Source organism: Asterias amurensis, chromosome 4, assembly GCF_032118995.1.
Source record: "Asterias amurensis chromosome 4, ASM3211899v1".
NCBI classification, from domain to species: domain Eukaryota; kingdom Metazoa; phylum Echinodermata; class Asteroidea; order Forcipulatida; family Asteriidae; genus Asterias; species Asterias amurensis.
The window spans coordinates 12,917,135-12,940,498 of record NC_092651.1 but is presented as its reverse complement, the minus strand read 5'-3'; the positions used below and the strand labels follow the sequence as shown (position 1 = coordinate 12,940,498).

Below are 23,364 nucleotides of genomic sequence, written 5' to 3'. Positions count from 1 at the left end.
CACGGTCGGCCATTTATGGGAGTCAAAAATTTGACTCCCATAAATGGCCGACCGCATTAGTCGACAAGGTAACAGGAAAACCACGCAATTTCGATGCATCTTTGTGTGGATCATTGTAGTCTACTTTTACAATATCTTTCTACCCATATGCATTTTAAAACAAACGTTACAAACGCTTTTCAAAGACCAACTCGACCGATCCAACGCAACGTGTTCTTTTAACGTATAAGATAATCCAAAAAGCGCGCTAATGGTGACATCCACGCGGCCCGTCTCGACAGTCCGAGTCTCCCGCCATACTAGCAAATTCTAAGGCCCTTTTCAAAACTATAATACGGCTTCGGCTTTGGAGTCGGCTTCAGGCTCCGTATTGTCAAAGTAACTGCGGGGCCAAGCTAGCCTGAGCCGAATCCAAAGCCAAAGCCGGGGTTTCGAAAAGGGCCTATGTACTGTGTGTATCTGCGACAGGATGTCCCGCGTCCCCGACGAACTTCCCCACTCGCAGCAAGTCCAAGCAATTTTTCATGTAATGAACAGGTCGTCAGATTTGTAAAAGTATAAGCTGCTCCCAACTTCCACACCACTGGGCAATATTTTTTTCTTTCCCGCGTGGGGAAACGACTTCATATGAACTGCATTAGAAATGGGTCAGTTAAAGTGTTACGGTAGCCAGGAGCAGTGTCACTAAAAATGTGGCGTGTGAGCTGTCCGCAACGGTCAACTTGCCTGCCGCGCCTTAAAGTTATCATACAAAACACGGACTGTACACCATATTGTCCATATATATGAAGGTCGTAGAATTTTTTTTAAATAATTAGATGCAGTCACCCTAATTAAATTAATTTGAGAGTCCGTCAGGCGGTATGGAACGATGGCAAGGACCCTTCCTGCGAGGGTAGTGTGTGCATTCTCACTGTGGCAGTGCAATGTGTGCGATATCGTCAATAAAGAAGATTTCTTGTTGTGACTCAAAACCATGTGTCCTCGTACGGGATGTTTACTCTTCGGCGCCGCATCGTTGCAGAAAAACAAACCCCTGTTTACAGAAATAGACGGGGTGACTAAATTGATGCTGCTGACAAAATGTCTTTATCTGTCAGAGAAAACTATATTAATTTGCACAATTGATTCCGATGTACATTCTGTCCCGCAGTGTGTCTATACGCATTGCTCAGACGGTGAGGTATATATGCTCCCGTTGCAAGTCAAAATATCCAGGCTTGGCTTCAATCTGTGTGCGTTATATTGACCCCATGTACCAACTAGTAGTGCAGACACAGGAGATGACTCAAACAGGGCCGCACTACTTGTATTATGGTGTGGCCATTTTGATTTTTCCCATTTAAATCAATGTCATTAAGCACAAGCTTGACGAACAAAAAGTCTGGTGTCTTTTAGTAGGTTGTATATTGGTGCAAAACCGGGAGACGACCCAAACAGCGCGGCGCTTTATACTTATGTGTAGACCATGGTGCGGCCATCTTAATTTTCTCCCATTCAACACAATGTAACCAAACCGAGGCTGCACGGGCAAAGAGTCTGGTTCCTTTTAGTGCGATGTATAATTAGCACTTCAGCTGTTGGATACAGGGACCATGACCAATGTGGAGGTCTGTAATACTTAAACTACTGTTGTCGTTCCTCCGTCCCCACTGCATAATAACATTTCCGTCACTCTTCAAACACATCATTATTTGCTCTTGCATAATTATTTTGTATATCTCTTCCTCTTAGTCTTATACATTTCCAAGCTTCTCATGTCTCTTTCCTGTAGTTCCTTCCCGTCATTCTCAAGGAAACTCAGGGTCACTAATTCTTCATCGCTCCTTCCGGACGCATCTCGTTCTTCTTCAATCCAACGTCAATTTTTTAGTCAAATTGACTTCACACATCTTTGACACGACCCCTGCTGTTTCCTTTGTGGATAATTTTCCATCAATATCCCTAACAAACCGACAGCTCACAGATAATTGTTAACTTTATTATTTACTTATGAAGCCTATTCAGATTCACTTCATCTAAAATTCAAATAAGCATTGCAGACGAAGGGTTGACATCACCTTGAATGTACTTTCTCCCTACACTACAGCATCGCCGAAAAAAATATTCGTTTTTAATTAACAAGCGTATTCTATTAAGACAATTTTAAGAACTTGTGTTTGATCATCCCGCAGCAGCCGCTTGAAGATTGGGTAGCGGTAAAAATATTAAACTTAACCCACCGTATATTCCCGGAGCCTTATGAATTTGAAGCTGGCACACATTGAAGCCTCGCCTTGAGTCTCATAACCGGAAGATGTTCGGTTAAAGATGAGGCCTTTTGGCGGTGCAGGCAATACAAGACACGCAAAGCAAGCAATGGAGCACTAGTGAAGCCTTGAAGGCACTTCAGGTGCAACACAACCCCCCTGTCAAGGCTTTTCATATCAAGCCGTTATCACAATCTTGATATCCACATACTACACAATACCGTGTGGCAGGCAGGAGAGCTGAGTTATATCACACTTCAAAAGGGGCCGCGGTTATTTCTTCTCTTCTTCATTTTTTTTGATGGATTTATTATCACCATGGCCCCACATTGACATTACATCAAACACGTCCAGTGAGGCCCTCGGGTGCTGTTTACCCAAATACCGGAGAGCCTTGCAGACTTCATTGTCGTGAAGGAATGTCATAGCTCTTCATTTTAGTGATGAAATTGTTCCAGAATGTTACTCGAAGGGTAGTTAATAACCCTGCATGAAAAGCCACTACATTTTATGCAGTGTTGTTACTTCCCGTCATCGACTTTTTGAAAGGAGGAATTGGAGTCACCGTAATAACTGAACCAAATCTTGACGTCAAATCTACATTTAGAGGGACGACCGGTTCGTCGTGATCCTTCAAGACAAAAACCTGTAATATTACTAAATTAGTGTCTAAATATGACCACCCTGTAATCCATGGAGTCATTATAGATCCCTTTACTGGCACCATCCATATTTATTATTGCGAAGACTAGACTGATTGAGTTATACAAGACTTCGGAGTTGTAGAACGGAATCAACCAAGGCAGTCGACCGTGACGTCATCACGTAAGTCAAGGCAGGACCCAATTACTGCAAAGCAGCAACATTCGGGGGTCACGGAAGTAGAAACTCACGTGCTTTAAACCAAGCGTTTTACTCAGGTTATCAAGGAAAAGACATTGCAAGTATTGCACTTATTCAAACAATGGATCCCTTTTAAGTGCGTGAGGTTGTTTTCTTGTCGCGTTAATAAAGAAATCTTGGATCGAAGTGCCACACGCGCAAGACTGGCACAGTCCAATTTTTCTTGTGCGCGTGCGTATTTTACAAGTTTTTCTTCTTCCTATACGTACAAGGCAAGGGCAGTTCTAAAACTCCCCTGCTTACCACCAAGTGGGGAGTGAGTGCTGCCCCAACCTCGTCCCCATGATTTACTTTAGTTTCAACCATAATTACAATAGTAAACCATGGGATGGAAACTCCTTACTTGGACCCTGATTGGACAACGACTTTACCATGTTTGAGTATGTTCCATATTCACAGCGGCCGCCGGCAACCAACAATGTACAAACAAGCTATTAAATCTGGTGCCGTATTACGAAAATAAGACGAAGATGCGAATTTTAAAAAGTTGCCAGACTATTTGAATTTGCATACGTAAATTTTGGATATGCAAATGATCCAATACCAGCGTGAGAGAGCGGTCCACCTTGTAACCGCTCGACACACCACGGGGACTACTAGGTTAGTGCTGCCCTAAATGAAGTTGGGCCCGTATCGCTTAGCAGTGACAGTTTCAAACAAATAAATAAGTATCTTATTGGTCGAATTAATGCCATGTGCACTTTCTTTAATGGTGCCATACCAGTTGTTTCCTGTCGTTACCTCGTCCCCAGACTAATGACCCTCTATAATCGGTCACGATTGTCTCATTTAAGAAAATCATCCGGAATCAGTCATACATGACGCAAGCCACTTTGTAACCATCAAAATGGCAACGGGATCGAAGGAGATTAAAATTTCTCGAAGACATTTAATACCCGGAGTATGTATCCCTCAGGGGAGTAATATTCATTGCACGGTTTTTTTCTCTCCACAGATCTAGCTTGATGTGATGCTATAAAAAATATGCAAATTACCCACGAGGGAAATATGTGAAGTATTTCAACGTCATAATGACGATATCAAATAATGACGTCATAACGACGATTGATCAAATACGCCCGTCATACATCAAAACAAATGGTTGATGAGGTACAGTGATTTCAAGTTTATGATGTTATCCATTGCTATATTTACCTCCAGTTTCCTCGAACGTGGTATTTCATGTTCTATATTTGAATTATCCTGATTGATGATAGAATATCCGCATTGGCGCATTAGATTAAAAGTAACGCGATCCTTTCCGGTTTATGCTTAAGAAATACAAATCCATGATTAATTACTTTTCCCTCTAAAAACTTGCGGCAAACATGAAAGAATGAATCGACTGAGAAATGCAATACCTATCATTTTATGAACACCCAATAATCTTTGCAGTTGAATGTACTCAATTAAAAATGTCCGTTTCCGTTTGCAATGTCGGTTAAGGATGAATTGGATCGAGAACTCAGCAAAAAAAACGATTTATTGAATGCTTGAAATTAATGTTTCCCCATCTGAAATCGCTTACACCTGTTTGAAAGGTCTGGATACTTCAAGTAGGACACAAAACACAATGTCCAAATATTTACATTACACTCACTCAGTTTTAAGATAATGAGAGTAGAAAGCTTCCCTTAAAAAATTACTTGCTGATGTTCTGTAGTTTCTGAGAATTAGTAAAACAAGTCACGATAGTCATTTTCGTCTCTGGAGACGAACATTATTAATAATTTTTTAGCATGTAAAACGTACTTTCGTGACGCTGTTTTACTCATTTCTCAGAAACTATAGCACCTCCGCAAGTGAAATTTTAAAGTAAGATTTTTACTATCAATATCTTCAAACGGTGTAAGTTAAATGTAAATCTAGTGACATTGTGTTTTGTATAACAAAAAAGTAACCGAACCCTTTAAATGCGTTCGTTGTCACTATAAAGTGAATAGAGCTATTAGATGCAGGAAGCGAAAAATAATAAACACGAGTTACTAATATCCTATAAAACTGGTTTCACTTTCAAATGTCAGGTTTAATAAGACGACCATAATAAAGTAACCTTCACCAGCAGAATGTTGCATCTCCATGCATCTTTAGTTCAACAAATCGCACACGATAAACAATTTCTCATTTTCGTCTGCCTTCTCACTAAACATCAAAGCTTATGTGCGACACCGCATAAGACCCGATGCTTATCGTGTCCTCCTGCACATGCTTGCTTGGTTTGGCGATGTTCGTTGAGAGAAAAAAAAAATGCTAAATTCTGCATCGCACCACGTCGTGACTAATTACAAGAACCATCTGTCAGTGCGAAAGTAACCCGGAACTATTTATTAAAAAACGCTAGCAATCATTCCAGACTGCGAGAGCAAAGCCAACCAGAAAATGTCAGATAATTACGGGCGTCAAATTATACAGCAGAGAATTCCTTTGTGCAGCTCCTCATCGGGGAAAAATATAATAATCCAGTAAAAATTATAGCAATTCCCGTCACTAATTTTCTTACATTGAAATTAATTTCCATTGATATGAAGAGGTATACGAGGACAATGGAGTGACAATAAAAATGAGATGCGGTAGATTTATGAAGTAGCAGGTTTTATTTCGTTTCGCTTGTGTTAATTGTACGTAGGCAGTTTATGAAGTATAATCTAACCGACAAACGTGCATGGGCCTGATGGCATCCGCTGAGAGAAATATACACCATTACACAATGAAAGTGATTCTTTTTTCTTCTTTCGGCTTTTGCTTCTTTGATTTTGTCTTTTGTCCCTTGTGATATTGCTAATACCAAGGAGTAGTGACGGAACGACGAGTCAGCGAACGTGTGTCCTTGTGAAAAGAACCTATCGTACAAATACTTTCATGAAATTATCATTTAATTTTGCTTGATTTCAAACTGTAATTAAATAGATTTGTGAAAAGAGCCTTCCTATAACAAGTGACTAATTTGGAAATAATAATCTAATTCTGTTTCATTTAGAAAAGGTACAAGGACTTTTAATTACCATTTTGATTACAATCCTATAATAAAAAATAATCGTTATTTTTTAAATTTTTGTTATGTGTTATAATTGTCCTTAATTACTTTATTATGCACACAAAAGTATGGGAGTCCCAATAGGACCCTTGCGAAAATTACTTTCCAAAAAAAAATACTATAGTAAGAAATAATCAATCACTTTTTGTTATACTATTATTAAATAGATCTGTAATGTGTCGTACTAGGATTTTCAATTACCATTTTGATAAGTCCATTTTGTCTACCGTGCTTTGTTATGTATTCTGTTTTTCTTAATTGGTTTATGTGGAAGTTCCGACAGTTGGTTTTTTTAATTGACTCAGTCTAAATTTAGACGATGATTGAATCTGATGTTTGCCAAGTCTTTTGCATATTGACATAAATAAACCATTCTCAAATCAATGTGATCACAAGATAAAGTAATAGCAAAAGCAACTGACTCACCTCATAATCATTGTTGGAAATTATTAAACACGTTTTCAACAGTCTGTGATTAAGTTCTGCATTTTGGTTTCGTCACCATTTGACAATTTTGTGACATACCGATTTTGTACTCAAATGGAGCACAGTTTTGCCCTGCCCCTTCCAATCATCAAATCACCCTCAGTGTTTTTTAAATGCCTGTTGATTGACACCCATATAGGGTGGGTGGTTTGGTCCAGCTTAGGATATCATGACATGAGCTAAACCAGTGCCCAATTTCATAAAGCTGCGCATTTAAACACAACGGAGCTAAGAACGACACTATAATGCTTACCAAAATAAGGTTACAAGCAAAATTTATGACTGGTATCCTGCTCTTAGCAGAAAATTGGTTAGCAATATTCTCTGCTTGAGGCGCTATATGAAGATAGCACTGTGTAGACCTGTGTGGTTAAGAATGGTCATACTGAAATTTCAGCTCTTGATGGCCTAAGTTCAAATAGTCCCCGTTAAAAGATGACTTGTTATTGTAATTACCCAAACTTACTCAGTGCCATCCCCCATGATACATCTTGGTCATGCCAATTTGGTATATAGTAAGGTTCTTTAATACCATTTTCCCGAAAGAGACAGCCTTTCAATCATTGCCCTACAATGAAATACATGTCTTTCAAAACCAATGCTAAAGATATTTACCCGAGGGAAAACGAACAAAACAAAAACCTCTTCGAGTAATTATTTTTCTCGAGAGGCCCTGCTCCACACTTTCTGAGAAATTCCATAACCCGTAAATATTAAATTATAGTTACTTCGCACAGTGAAAAGAAGCAAAGTGATTGATGCATTTCGTTGCAGTTATTCGCTTGACCTACTTGACTACATCCGACCCCATTTTCTGATTTTTCGCCCAAACAAAATAATTGCCGGATTCATATGCTGCCATTTGCTCCCCCATATTCATGACTGACTGTACAATACCCATTCACTCAGCCGACCTACAACCCCCCCCCCCCCTCCCACCCACCCCGTAAAACGAAAAGCACTGTGTATGATGAGGGGTGGTAATCTTGCCTTATTTATGGTTGGTTCGCTAAAACAGTTTAATTGCAGTTATAGCAATTTAAAACATTGTGACCTTGATTCTTATTCACTTAACATTTTATTCTTGCCTCAAAATCGGAAGATTAATCACCCAAGACTTCATCTCTAAAACCTTTGCGCGGTACGTCGATAAATTAGATCGCTCCTGTACGGTGGCCTCTAGCGACCAACTAGATGCGGTTGAGTATCGCCAAGAACAGCACTATAATATAGCTACGTGTATATAAAATACTTTGCCGGGTAATTAAAGGAACACGTTGCCTTGGATCGGACGAGTTGGTCAAAACAAAAGCGTTTGTAACCGTTTTTTATAAAATGCATATGGTTGGAAAGATGTTTTAAAAGTAGAATACAATGATCCACAAAAGTTTGCCTCGAAATTGCGTGGTTTTCCTTCTATAACTGTGCGAACTAACATGGTCGGCCATTTATGGGAGTCAAAATTTTGACCCCCATAAATGGCCGACGTGTTAGTCGACGAGGTAAAAGGAAAAGCACGCAATTTCGAGGCATGTTTGTGTGGATCATTGTATTCTACTTTTACAACATCTTTCTACCCACATGCATTTTATAAAAAACGGTTACAAACGCTTTTCAAAGACCAACTCGACCGATCCAAGGCAACGTGTTCCTTTAACGTCTGCTTGACCGAGCGTTTCCTAGGTTTCTTGATGGCAATAATGAAGCCCCAAATGAAGCAAAGAAATATCTCTTAATAAAGAAAGGGGTACATTGATTGAAAGAAAACGCTTGTCGGCTTTACTATACATAATCGGCACGTATATGATTTAATTTCGAAAGGGTTTACGTTCAAAGGGGAAAACATCTTTAGCGGGCATCTGCAGATTAGAGCGAGGCCTTTCAAATGTTGCCAATACAGTAAAATCAATACCGGTTTGCCTAACCTTCGGCACATAAATAGGGAAAAGTTAATACCAGAATTGAGCACTAACATTGGGGAGGATTGGGAGATAGCTAATTGGTAGCTTTAAAGGGCACAGTTTGAAAAAAAAAAAAAAACATGAGAGCCGCTGTTGGTTTTCGATTTCCCACTAAATCTCCAGTGTTGTGTCTGCCCAATAGTGACCGTGAAGGAGGAAATTGAACCGGGGGCTTAATCGACGCGTAGGTGGGTTGCTAAATCTCAAGGAACGAGGCCAACAACGGTCGCATGTGCTTGAATAGCGTATTTCACTTGTGTTTTTTTTCCAGGGAGGGGGTTAAAAAAAAAAAAAAAAAGTTAAAAATATAACAAATAAATTGTATTAAAACATTTATATTTTAACATGTTTAAGCCTATGGTATAAGTGAATGACAATTACATATTTCTTGTTCAACAAAATATATAGCTTAGCAGTACAGGAAACAAACCAATGAGCTAAGTCATACATTTGGATTTGTATGAGCTAATAGCGGCAGGTTCATTTTCACTACGCTTTTTCTTCTTATTAGCAATCTTAAGCAACTTTTCTCGAATTGTTTTTCCAGACGTTAAAATTGTGGTGTTTTATCTACAACATATTTAACAAAATAAATACATGACTTTGTATCAGTCTCTTATAACGTATTTTGTTCTCTTTAAAACGTGACAGTGTTATGCTTCTTGAGAAAGCTAATACAGAGTGTGTTTTGTGGTTCGAGTACAAATACTCTAAGTGTAAGGGGAATGTTTCGTATCTGTTGTTTCTCAATGAGCCGAAAATAGGAGGGTAGTTATTTTCATATTTCACCTTTTTTTTTATTCGTAAAAACTGTGGAGATAATCTTAAACAAAACAAAATGGTGATCGGACTGTGGTGATAATTTAAATTTGTAAATTGAGCCCATTTTGTAAATTGAAAGAATAATGCATTGAAATGAAAATGTTTGACCACTTTTTAAAACTTAGATGAAGTGATGGATCTTGACGATTCGAACGTGTTCTTCTTTATGGGCCACAAGTCGATGGCCCGTATGTTAAAAAAATAAACGCTTCAATCGCAAACTCACGGAATCGACGCACGGACCGTCTTATTTGCTTAATCTTTAAAGGGTCCCTCCCCCTCGATAAAATTCTTTTCAAAAACTACAAATTCTCTCTTTCAGACCATTCAGTTCGACCACAAGGAACACAATAACCGCACGGAAGGTAAATACCCGTTTGAAGAGATTCTTCATAAGGTCAATAATATTACCATACAGAAGGAGTCTGTCAAACTCAAGGCTATTTATTATTAAGCACTTGTTTCAATTAAGACTAGATAAGGACGCGTCTTTATTAAAAGCTTTTTATTTTATTTTTAGAATCAGCCAAAGTAGCAATGCGGGAGGCAGAAAGAAAGAAAGAAAGTCAATAAGCAAGAAAACAAAATCAGCGACGATTGTCAAGACACGCATGGAAGGCTAATTCCGCTGTCTCTTGTTTTTCTTTCAATTAGACAGTTTTGAGCAGGAGAAGATGTGACAAAGTTTACCAAAATGACCACCGCTTTTCGTTGTGAAACCTGGTGTTTTAAAAATGTCAATCTTTACATAATATTTGTTCATTCATCTGTTTATAGTTATGTTTTATTTTTATTTTTAATAATTTAGTTTCCAGTTGAGTTACACGACTCTATTAACAGTCAAAGAAAATTAATCGGTTTGATTGCGTGGTTGCAGTCTCCCTTGATTGTTTGTTAGATTGATCGATTGATTGATTGGATGATTGGTTGGTTGTGATTAATTGATTCATTGATTACAAATTTTCCCAAGCATCCATAAGTTAAAACTGGTTTCCATACAGGGCCCTGATTGGTACTTGCATAATTTACTCACCAGGTTCAGCATGACGAACCAATATATAAAATATTATTTAGGCTCACATGGAATCGGTTTCGAAGCTAGACATAACGAAGAATTTAAAGCCAATCCACCGTAGTATTGACTGGCGTCGCTAAAGATTATTAGTTAGTCACCAGTAGAGAGTGGCCAATACGTTAACCAAACGAGCGTCGCCAATCAAGACTAGTTAATGTAGTAAAAATGAATCTGAAGATTCTGCCCTCTTTGGAAGTTGCAATTTGACATTAAAATTCATAATCTCTTAAATTGTTGATGTAGGCCGATTCGATATAACTTCATTGGTGATGGCCATCTCCCACCCTTGTAGCGAAAATAGTCTGACACCCTTCCGATTTAAAAAGCATACATCTATGAAGGCAAACAGGGGTTCGGACGAGACTTACACGGCCTTGTGTGATAATGCAATCAATTAAGGCACAATTCATTTGGGGTTGAAGTAATGGACCAGTAATGACCAGTTTATTGAAGAAAGCCAGTAAATAAGTTAATTTTCTTTGTGTGAGGTTGATGATATGAATCAATCAACCTTAGGACATGTTGCATACAGTGCTGTCAATTTTAACAGAGGAATATCTATGTGCAGATTAACTGCAGCAATTACAATTACAGACGTAAAGCAAAATTGTATATGGAACATTTGGTTACGACAGATTTATCTGATCTGAGTCTGTTAAGATCTTTGAGAGTAAGGGTGGATATAGGTGTCACCCATTGGCGTAACTTAAGTCTGCACACATGTAAACAACATGGCCGATGCGGTAGCGATGTAAGATGTAGGAATGGTGCTCGCAGGGTATCTGATGATTATGTACTAAAAGCAATTCGTCACTCCTCCATGTCTTCTCCACGTCTTCATGTTTCCATGCCCGCTGGTAATTTACAAATACCCGTCATTCAAATCAAGAGAAGACACACAGAAACGAATGCAATGGTAATTAATTTAAAACAGGCTTGGTATTTTAATGTGTTAACCGCGTGCATTAAGCACGCGCTATATTTCCATCGGTTGAAACACTCAACCAGACCGTTGCTAAAATATGGGCGAGGGGTTTCCACTACATACGAATAACGTCACTAGTTTGCACATTCTGATAACTGAATTAAATGTGACCGTGTATAAGTTCCACAAGGGACACACAAAAGGCACATGCTTGTGTGTGAGCTTAAATCAAATAGTAAGATTTCATCATTTGATATGGCTGCCGTGATATATCCCCCCACCCCCAGGCTGAACCGTCCCCAGGTCTGAACCGTGTCCAGACTCCAATCAAGGATGCATTTAATTGAGACTCTTCGAAGCCACACCCATCACACTGAAATATAAACGTCTGATTGAACATCCATTGCTTACTTTTAAATGTGCACAGTCGTCAGAATGATCCAGCACTCCCGATCTTGACCTGTTTACATTACAGGCACTGGATTATTTTGGTATTACTTGAAATAACTGTTAGCATAAAAACTTACTCGGTACCTAACAATGGAGAGGATGTTGATAGTGTAAAATATTGTGAGAAACGGCTCCCTCTGAGTAGCGTAACGTTTTTCGAGAAAGAGTTATTTCCTCCCTCAAATAACAAAATACTTCTATCTGGTCTGAAGCCTTCTTTTAAGCGTTTGAAAGCAAACACATTGGGTGCTTTTTCTTTCATCATTGTCTTGCAACTTCAATGACCAAAATCAGTCCGAATGTTCACAGATTTGTTATTTTATGCATATGACGGGTACATGAAGTTAAGTGCAAATACTGGTCTCTGACAATTACCAAACATGTCCAGTGCCTTGTGGAACCATTTCTTGATTGAAAAAACACTAGACAACATTCACACGTGGTCGGTCGTTGGTATAATTATCAACTTTCAAGTATGTGCATTCCTTTCAAACAATACAAATAAAACCCATTGGCAAAGATTTTACAGTGTAGTGGAACCATTTCTTGATTGAAAAAAACACTAGACAACAATCAGACGTGGTCGGTCGTTGGTATATTTATCAACTTTTAAGTATGTGCATTCCTTTCAAACAATACAAATAAAACCCATTGGCAAAGATTTTACAGTGTAGTGGAACCATTTCTTGATTGAAAAAAACACTAGACAACATTCAGACGTTGTCGGTCGTTGGTATATTAACTTTCAAGTATATGTGCATTCCTTTAAAACGTAATTCAAATAAAATCCATCGGCAAAGATTTTAGCCCGAGGTGGGATGTGTGGGTGTCCATTTTGGACACTCTATGCATTCGGTAATGTCTTGCTCATCCTACATCCTGCCTTGTCTGTCGATGACATTCAAAGGTATTGTAATGGGGCACCTTGTACACCTGTTTTCAAAATTTACCAAAAATAAATACGAAATGTTGTATTACGGCTGTAAAGGCAGTGTACACTATTGGTAATTTCCTCAAAGCAATTATTATCATAAAACCTCTCTTGGATACGAGTAATGAGGAGACGTTTGCAGTTTAAAACATTGTGAGAAACGGCTCCCTCTTAAATGCCATAGTTTTCGAGCAAGAAGTAAATTTTCTACGAATTTGATTTCGAGACCTCAGATTTAGAACTTGAGGTCTCGAAATCAACCATCTAAACGCACACAACTTCGTGTGACAATGGAGTTTTTTCCTTTTATTATTATCTCACAACTTCGATGACCGATTGAGCTCATATTTTCACAGGTTTGTTATTTTATGCATATGTTGAAATACACCAACTGTGAAGGCTAGTCTTTTACAATTACCAATAGTGTCCACTGCCTTTAACAAAGCACTTCCGCAAATGTTTTATGTACACGCTCTGCAATCACTAAATCGTTCGATGTTCAGCTTTTCGCTATTGACATTAAAGTTGACGACATATATACTTTCAATATAACAAGCCCATATACCAAAACAACAACATTAAATAACAACAACAATTACACATCAGATCAGAGCCTAATTCCATAGGGCCGCCTAAAGGGAAGGTACACGTTTGGTAGTTGTCAAAGACCAGTGTCCTCACTTGGTGTATCCCATCATAATCATAAAATAGTAAGCCTGTGAAAATTTGAGCTCAATTGGTCATCGGAGTTGCGAGGAAATTATGAATAAAAAAACACCCTTGTTTGACGAATTTGTGTGCTTTCAGATAAGAATAGCTAGAAGTCTTTATTATTTTAGTGAGAAATTGCCTCTTTTTCTTAAAAACTACGTTACTTCAGAGGAAGTCGTTTCCCACAATGTTTTATACTACCGACAGCTCTCCAATGCTCGTTACCAAGTCAGTTTCTAAGTTAATATTTGTTATGAGTAATTACCAAACGTGTACATTCCCTTTAAGCACAAATTTAGTTCAGCACAATAAATTGACCAGGAGTGGATTTCACAAAGAGTTAGGACAAGTCTTATCTCGAGTTAGGACCAGTTTATAATACTCGTCCTAACTTAGGACTATCAATGCAATTTGTATATCTCTATAGGACTAGTCCTAAGTTAGGACTAGTCCTAACTCTTTGTGAAATCGACCCCTGCTAAATTACCATTTTACATGTGCCTGCTTACTGTTGCTTAGCGTAATTTGTTAAAGCAATATATTTTCTGCTCAAGCACATATGAAAATGGGCTCAGTACTCGCCAGTTAAGGAGATGCTTAACTTCAAAACAATAATTCCACTGCTTTCAAACGATGATTAAAGAAAACTAACAGCCTTTCTCCAAATCTTGACGCTTGGGCTTGGGCTCCGCCCAATTGTTTAAACCTCCGCACAACAAAGCACAAGCTTTCTGGACTGGCAGACCTCGAACCCAAGGGTGATTTCGTGACTTCGAAAACGCCTAAATGCCACTTTTAGGCTAAACACAGGTTTGATTTTGTGCACATACGGTGGTTTTCCTTTCGAAAAATGACGCATTCTATATTATATAAACATTCTCACAGTGCCTTTAAGTTGTTAATAGTTAATAGACTGTTAATAGCGCAGATTTACTATTCAGTAAACTCAAAAAGGGGTCCAGTTTCATCAAGCTGTTGATCAGCAGGAAGTATTACTTAACATATTTAAAGTGCTAAGCAAAAGTTAAGAGTCAATGTCAGGCACACGTGTTATATATATGACACGACATTTTCAACGGTTGCACGTTCCTGCTAAGTAAAGTGTGTGTGCCTAGCGAATTTGAGAGCTTGGTGAAACTGGACCGAATAGACAATGTGCACAACATGTGGACTTTCAGTGCGTGCTATAATAGTTTTTAGTTTCTTTATGTACAATATAATGATACCCTTCTACATTAATTAACTCAGTAAATGCAATATACATTTTTACAAACGATGTATACACTGGCTTTCAATGTGCGTTTTGTAATAATATACACATTACTTTAAACATACTTATTATACATAGATTTAGATATATAAATATAACTATTTTGTTTTCATTTAAAGCAGCCGGCATTTATACAAGTTTAATCAATTAATCAACGCGTAAGTAATTGGTGCTAGCCCATTGTACTGTCGAATCACTCGGGCAGGTGGTCTTGGAAAGTCATGTCAGTCGGCGAGGCAACTCGCACTCAATTAAAAAACCCAATATCCACATTGTGTTTGAATTGACAAAGAAAATGTTCAGTTTTATTTATCAGATGTCGCACCAAATTTGCAAGAGGGTCCAGTCAATTATGTCAGTGCACAATGTGATAGCATTCGTACCGCGCCGCTTAACAACTTACACGAGAAACACCCCCATTCTCAGCCGCGGTACCGCCGCAACACACAGCCGTCTGGCCCTGTGCCCGCACCTGTATACATTGCCAGGGGGCACCTACCTCTACTATATATATACAAGCCAAGCAGGTAGCGCCATCAGATATTACCGGAAACTGTACGAGATGTATAATCACATCTTGTCTGTGTGAGTGTGTCGGGAGTGTGCTTCAATTTATGTTAATTTGTTTTGAAGAACATAAGAACATACAGAGCTTATAATATCGTATACAATGATTAGTCATAGCATTGTGGATCCACTTATATCTTTAAATTTAAACAAAATACGTAAATTTAGTATTAAAGTATTATAATCGTGGTCTTGGTCATTACTGAAGATAAAAGACTCGATGCATGTTCTACAGACTAAGCTTTAAATATCATAAACTCCTTGCAATTTAATCGTCGTTTAAATGCCATTCTGTGTTAACTATTCCTAAATGGACGATATAGGGCCTAAGCGTCAAGAGATATAATTAGATTTACTTTGAAACGTCTTTCGTTAAAGTAAGGCCCTACGTGCTCAAAAACAAGAGAGTACTTCGAAAGTTGTTTGGATTTCGACAAAAATGCCGTAACGACTTGTGATCAGCCTTGTGACCAATTTAACTGAGTCAAATATTCATTTTTTCCAAGGAAATAGAGCACAAATCTTTTCAGTTCACCGTTGTTTGTCACCGATAGTCTTTAAGACTTATAATAACGATATTATTGCAAATCCAGCATTCGTGAGTTAAGACTTTTCTCCTTGTCTCGGGGCTCAAAAACCCCTGGAAACAAAACCCTAACTTTGTCTATAGCCGGGATACTTACTGCAGTCTTTCGAGGGGGAACGAGAAAAGTGAAAGCTAGAGGATAAACGCACGTGCGCGGGTATCATCTCGCAGTATCCAGTTGCTGTGAGGTTTGAATTAACCCAAAGTCTCCTGTAAACCCTACGTCATTTTAGGAGATAAATACGGAGCAAACGGGACCTCGGGGCACCTTGAGACTACACTCTGTAATCGCCTTTTCGAAATCGAAAGCAAAAAAAAAAAAAATTCCTGCTATCTTTGTTCTGACTTGCTTGAATTCAATTGCATATGGGAGAGATACTATTCATCCAACGTTGGAAATGATACTCGCTTTTGCATTTTTGTTCTTTTTTTTCTTCTCCAAATCGTGCCGTGGGCAGAGGGATGATCTTCTATTCGATATCGCATTTATTTTTTTAAGTAGCAGATTCCTTGCAAAATTTCTAGACTGTGTGGTGCGGCTTAAGCTATCTGCGGAGAGATCGCTTGAGGTTTGGCTTTCTTCACTAGTGGGCATCACACCTGTCGTGGATTTGTTATGTTCGGAGATGGGTATTTGATTACGTTTTCATATGAAAATAAGACCCATGTAACACGGCGAAGAGATTACTAAATAAACATGTATTGTGCTACACTGAAACGGGCTTAATGATTGCGTGATGCTGCATTGCCACAAGAGTCAGAGGGCAAATGTTATGCCTTGAAGATATAGCCATAAAAATAAGCATTTCATTCTCTTTGATTTAAGAAAACATTGACTTGGGGCTGGTTTGGTGTTTCTATGAAGAACAAAATTCGGGTTGCACAGTGATTCGTCACAGTATGTACCATAGTTTTTGATCTAACAAAATCGATTGGAAAACGAGCTTGGTTTGGAGTTTCATCGATCGCGTTATAGTGTTACAATTTGTATGTAGCTAATAAAATTGCTACAAACTTGAAATCGTATGATTCCCCAACAACTTTTTTTCCCAGGAAAAAAAAAAAATCCATTAGAGGAAAATCCACTTAAAATATTGAATATAATAATGTGTAAATCAATATGAGTGGTATTTTATTAAAAACAAGTATAACCACGTTCAGAATGACGAGTCACTCAGATAACATGCTTAGGGGAACAACACCTGTTGTAATTTGCAAGCAACACGGGAGTTTACAAGCTCTTAATGTGAATAGACATGAAGGGGGAAGGTTTTTCAGAGTCATCAGCCACAAGGCATCGAACTCCTTAGATATAATAAGAATACAACATACAGATTGTTACTACAATTTTCATGCTGTGCGTCAAACCTCATCGTCTAACTGTCAGTAAATTTGAAGAAAAAAAAAACACCCAGGCATGTTTTTTGTTCGTTGTTTATAATTCATATTCCCCATTGGCCCGGTTAGTATGGCGGAAGTAAAACTGACATTTCGCGGTGAGCATTATTAACATCGATCGGCAGTGTTTCTCCGCGGCGTCTTGCGAGTGTTAACTTCATCCTTTCAAGTATGTCTGTGGAGTCAACAAAACAAAATGGCGCCCGCGAGCTACTTTAACCTCCCGGGACACTGTAGAGCGGCAGCCACGTGACACTAATCCATCCAATCGGATGGCTTCGCAACGACATCACGGTAGTCCATCAGGAATCACTTCAAACAACAAATTGTGCTCGCAAATTGCACGAACGGCTATTACGTGGACAGCAAGTCACTGAAAATGCAGTTAAACATACGGCAAATAGAAATTCTTGAAAATACATGTGTAAAACGAACATATTATTTGACTGAAAATTGTTATTAGCTCGATGTTACGCAATCGGCTTTTGTTATATTTTTTTCTTCATATTTTGTGCTGATTAGGTGACGTACAATTCGATGAGAGCGTAGGCCCGCCGACACATCTTTGATAACATATAGGTATGACTGCACGAGCGTATTGTCCGACTCAATCAGTCTGTTACCCTTGACAAACCTCAAAGGACAAAATGAAACAACAACCCACTGCATCTAGCTACATAAACTTTCTAGCATCGAGAAATTGCAAACTGAGTTCTTATGTGTTTTGTTTTGAGTAATTTTGTATGTCCTCTTCTATTTTAGGACTACATTATCTACATAAAGTAATTAGTAAACCAAATCACACACGTCATTGCACTGTTCTTCAAGCGCCTATAAACAAAGATGCATTTTTTTATATTAAACGTGACATGGGTTTTCCATGAATGCCATGTGAACTTGTTTTACTGCAGGAAATCTAAGACTCAATATATGCAACAGACGAATATTGGCTATGAGATTTCCAATGGTGCGTGACTTAAAAGCCAATGAAGTAATTTTTAAAAGAGTGCCTGGACATAAATGTACCAGACACGTGAACAAACGTAGCATCCCGTAATTTTGATCAGCCATGTCGAAGAGAACAAATTCATCCCTTGCTTGTACTGTTGACGGAAACCTTTTTACGAGTTTCACTAAAAGGAATTGGCAATTTTTAATCTAACAAAGGTATGCAACTCAAAAGTCAAAGCGACCGCCACGAGGTTTGAAATGTACTTCCTGTTGCTGCCGCTGATGTGTTTTGTGTTGTGTTTTGAAATAGCATATTTCGAGGCAGAGCTGTGAAGGCAAGGTGCAGAAGCTTTTAAGTTTTAGATATGAAGTGTTTTCATTGTAATCAACGTCTGGACCTAGCACACTCGGCAGGTCATTCTACTGTACCACACCTTGAAAATGACGAGATGAGATGTTTCAACTTTCTCATATATAGACCAGGACTAGCCCTATATAGGACTCTTCCTTCTTACTGTAGTATAATACGAAAGTGTAAGGGCCGCCAGGGCTAGGCCAGGACTAACATCGAGTAGTTCAAATTATCTGTTATACAACTATGCCTTCCGAAAACAAATCCACGTAAGGTACTATTGGTTTGACTTAAATAAATATTTCGTTCCTCTAGAAGACGGTCAGAGCCAACGATCGAAACGTCGAGTTGAAACTAACGGGTCATTTCAGAACCACCCCAACTTCTTTCATGTTGTTACCGCAAATCTTTCTATATTATTTCCACCATGAAAAGTTTCAAATCCTACTTGGTTCTTTTTGTTATGTTTTCTCGATCTCCACTTCATGTTTTATTCATTAAAAACAAATCCGAGTATCCACGGAATTGTTGCCTGCTGACTCGCTTTAATGCCTGTAATAATACTCGCTCTAAGCGTGGATTTAAGCGCGTGCAAACTTCGGCAGCTCCCTCCAGCTGCAGGGAGCCGCAGAAACTATAGGCAGGTTTACCTCTATACATTGAAACAGAAAAAGGTTTGGTATCCAACCACTATGCGGCAATTTTAACAGTGCAGCACTTCACATTCGTCTCGTGCAAATCAAACAAAATACAATAAAATACTAAGCATTGATGTTTCTTTTCGTTTTCAGCATTGCAAATTGTGTCCAGCGAAACGGAGGAAATGATTTGTAGCTGAAGCGAGTGATTAGAAGGGGTTTCGCGCGTGACATGAATGCATTATCGTGCAATATTAACTCCACCAAATGGTTGCCCCGTGTATTTCATAGAGTTTACATTACCTTCGCAATGCACTGGGGGTTATAGGTGCAGCTGCACTTCCATCGATTCTTCTTAATGCATTTGTATCATTGACATTAAACAATGCATATTCAAGAATTTCGCAGTTGTCTCTGATAAAGTGTTGCCTCTATTCTGTCGTCATTGTGTGTCTGTCCAATGTCGCTTCGGTCTTGTCTGATTCCTGCGTCGCCAATGTCGTATCATGGTTGGGGAGGGCAGTGATTTGGGAATGTTTTAACATTACACGTGGTCTATGTACAGTCGGAGTTAGGCTAATGGAAAGTAAACAGAAATACTGCTGTGTAGACGTCGATCATGTGGAATATGAGCCGGCTACATTCCACATTATAAACATACCTAATGAAACAAACCAGAGTGCATACTTTGCTGCTTGTTTACAGGAAAGTCTAGTTGCAAAAAATAGTTAATGGCCTGACATTTCGAGACTCTGCTAGGGTCGAAAACGTCAGGCCTTTAACTATTGTTTGCATTAATTACCATCGGTCCATTTGGTTGGTAAGTTGTTTGCAACAGCTAATTTTATTTACTCAGTAAAGTTTTTGTGTGGCCTCACAGCTGTTCGAATAAAATCCTTTCTCTTTGTCACAGAAGAAACTACTTTTCGAGATCCCCCTTTAATTGTCTATCCCTTTTTCGGTAAATTGTCTGCACAACTATTTATTTAGGGTGTACAAATGTATCAGTCCCTTCTGTTAGGGATATTTTGGGAAAGCTGTACCAGAAAGTTCAATGTGATCCATCTTTTTTCACTCTAGATTCTTGACTCTCGCCACGCAGATGGCTTAGCTGTACCGTTGAGGGCGACTTGGATTCATTCCTACGGTCTTGCTTCCTACTGAAGGCTCTCAGGAAGGCTTGACGATACCTGGGGTTCGTTATATTGTAAATAACGGGGTTGACTGCCGAATTGAGGTACATCATCACCCGGCAGAATTGGGTCCAAGTCCGGCGGGTGGTGCTGTCGCCAAGCCCCTTCCTCATAATCATCTCGGAGAGGGAAGTTATCTCGAACGGGGCCAGGCACAAGAAGAAAATTGTCCCGTTGGCGATCAGCATGCGGCTGACCCTATCCCGCATCTCGGTCTTGCGTTCCCGGGAGTTCTGCCGGGTGGTTTTGGTGACCCGGTCGTTCAGGGCCCGGTATATACTCACGTAGATTTTGATATTTCCTGACATGGCGATCAAGAACGGCAGGGCTTGGGCACCATCAGTAACATACGCGATCCAATTAATTCCCGATGTCGGCATACAGGTCTCCACATACCGTGGGTTGTTGATGAACTCTATAAAATCCTCATTGGGGTCCAACTCGGGATAATAGTACATTTTCTTGGCCATCGACTTGGAGGGTATGACGAGAGCACCCAGTATGCAACACACCAGCCAAGTTGCTGAGATAAGTTTCAAAGCTCTTTGCTTACTATTGAGTTTGAAATCGTGCGGTTTACACACGGCGTAGAAGCGACCCACCGAGACCAACGTTACCAAAGTAATAGAAGTATAGTAACACCAACCTTTGACGAAGGCCATTATGATGCAGCCCACTTTACCTTTGGACGACTCGTCATACATGATGGGATTGTTCACATACATGCCAATCTTCTCACCAATAGCGGCACACAGGAATAAGATATCGGCTGCCGCCAAGTTTATCAGATAGAAATTCACCACAGTGCGCATCCAGCGCACCCGAAACACCACAAAGAGGAAGGCTAAGTTGCCTATTAACCCAAGACATAGGATGGTCGGCATGATGCAGGTGATAATGATAAGTTCGGATGGGTGGTAGGATAAACTCTCTATCGTGTATAAGTCGTCAAAGTCGGGCATGTTGTGATACTCATAATAATCAGAGTAGTTGTGGTCCAACTGGTACGGTGTTATGTTACGTTGGTACTCCATGGGACCTGGTGATATGACGTTAGATACATTCATCTCTGCAGTATATGTAGCTTGGCAACGATGTGATAAGAAGAAAAACCACCGTTATCCAGTGCAGAACGATGCTCCCATCCCAGTGTGACAACTGATTTCTTCTCCTCTGTCTTTGTAAAGCTTTCGTAGGTTCGAGGGGGTCAAGCACAATCACATCCCAGGACTAGAGATGAGTAAAAATGACAAGTCCGAAAGTAAAGTCTATGGTGTGATTGTCGAGGAGCTCTCTAGCTAGCCATCCACCACGCGATCTGCACAAGCTAAGTGTTCATCCATCTGTTAAAACTTGCCTCTTTTGAGGGGCTGAGGTAGACGTGGCGACGTATAAAAACGAATAGCAGCGGGAAAAAAAGCAGGCGACAAGTACAGGGATACACGGATGCACATCAGCAGCCAACCACTGCACCATCGCGTCGCTGTCTGTCTCCTCATTCGTTCGTTCAGCCCATACAGTCACGCCCACGAAGCTGCACAGTCACAGCGATATATGCTGGTAAATGACCAAATAATGTAATTTAAAAGATGGACGTACCCTCGTTAGCAGTGTGCCATGGGACCACAGTTTTAATTATGGAAGAAGTCATTTCATCAATCCTTTCTCTCACCCCCTTTGGGGTGCATCTTCCAGGTAGTCCGGGCCCCTGTCTTAAGTAAGGGGGGGGGGGTGTTAAGGGTATGTGCCGAATCCGGGGTCTCGTCAGCTGACATCCCAATACACGGCAAGTCAATGAGAGAATATTGCTGTGTGGCAGTGATACACATTATAGCTTGCTGAATTGGCCGGGGGCTGTTGATTCGCAATATCCAAGCAGTGACTTGTCATGGAGCGTAAAGTAAAGAGCAATGGATCAACTAAGCGTACGGTGGACATATGAAGCCAGGTCCCCATAGACGCAAGAGGGTCCCCAAAATTAGCTAGCATATAAAAGAAATTTTAAAAATGATTGATGGTGTACAAAAAATGGCCAAGTGGTTTTAATTTTTAGTAATCTGAACGAATCTCAATTTTCTCAACTTGGTGTATCCGGAGTGAAATCTTAACAATGATATTTGAATAAATCACACCAACAATGTATAACCTTTATACGCTATTTCCCCCTCCCACCCCCAAACACCCTTCATTAATACTACCAGAGGTTTCCTATTGAAATACGTAACGAATGACTTGCACTATTTGCAAAGCAAAAAATCGCATGCCATCCCTTTAACTTTCGTGTAGTCTGCGAGTTAGAGACGAGTAAAAGATGGAAAATCACCAATTTAATTATGACCGTATAAGACTTCATCCTTGTGCACGCTTTTCATCAGCCTCTATGATTTACGCATTAGAGATTGGAACACCATTGGCGAATACATCATCTATTTAACGTCCTTGCATCGGTGCAAGTGTGAAAACAAAACCTGACAAAAACAATTGCGCAAAAACACATATTAGATAGCACTGCATTTATGGTGGTTTTTGATATGGGGAAAATCTCCCTCTATAAGATTATCTGATTCTCTTTGTAGTTTCGCTTGGAAATGGCTTCATATTAAAGCAATGCTGCCATAAACTTGATCTTGGCAAGTTATAGCACAGTAAATAGCCCTATTTCACTTAATTATTTAAGCAGCCAAATACACAACATTTTCAAGTTTGTGTCTATTATGGGCTTATGATTGCTATAATAGTACCATATTTACTTATATGTAGCCGACTTGTAGCCGACTAGAAGTCAGCAAAGTTACTAATATCGCGTAATCAAATACAAACAAAAATGCCTTTCCAATACAAACAGTCGTGTTGAATGACAAA

General features: G+C 39.4%; 1 protein-coding gene across 1 annotated transcript; it reads right to left on the bottom strand.

Moving 5' to 3' along the window:
- Positions 1-20,133: 20,133 nt before the first annotated feature.
- LOC139936728 (neuropeptides capa receptor-like) lies at positions 20,134-21,787 on the bottom strand. The gene has a single exon (XM_071931622.1). It carries the CDS (start codon positions 21,567-21,569, stop codon positions 20,361-20,363), a length of 1,209 nt encoding a protein of 402 aa, XP_071787723.1. The 5' UTR covers positions 21,570-21,787; the 3' UTR covers positions 20,134-20,360.
- Between the last annotated feature and the right edge of the window lie 1,577 nt (positions 21,788-23,364).

Coding starts and splice junctions, on each gene's coding strand:
- LOC139936728 (XM_071931622.1), bottom strand. CDS start 21,569: ATGAATGTATCTAACGTCATATCACCAGGTCCCATGGAGTACCAACGT.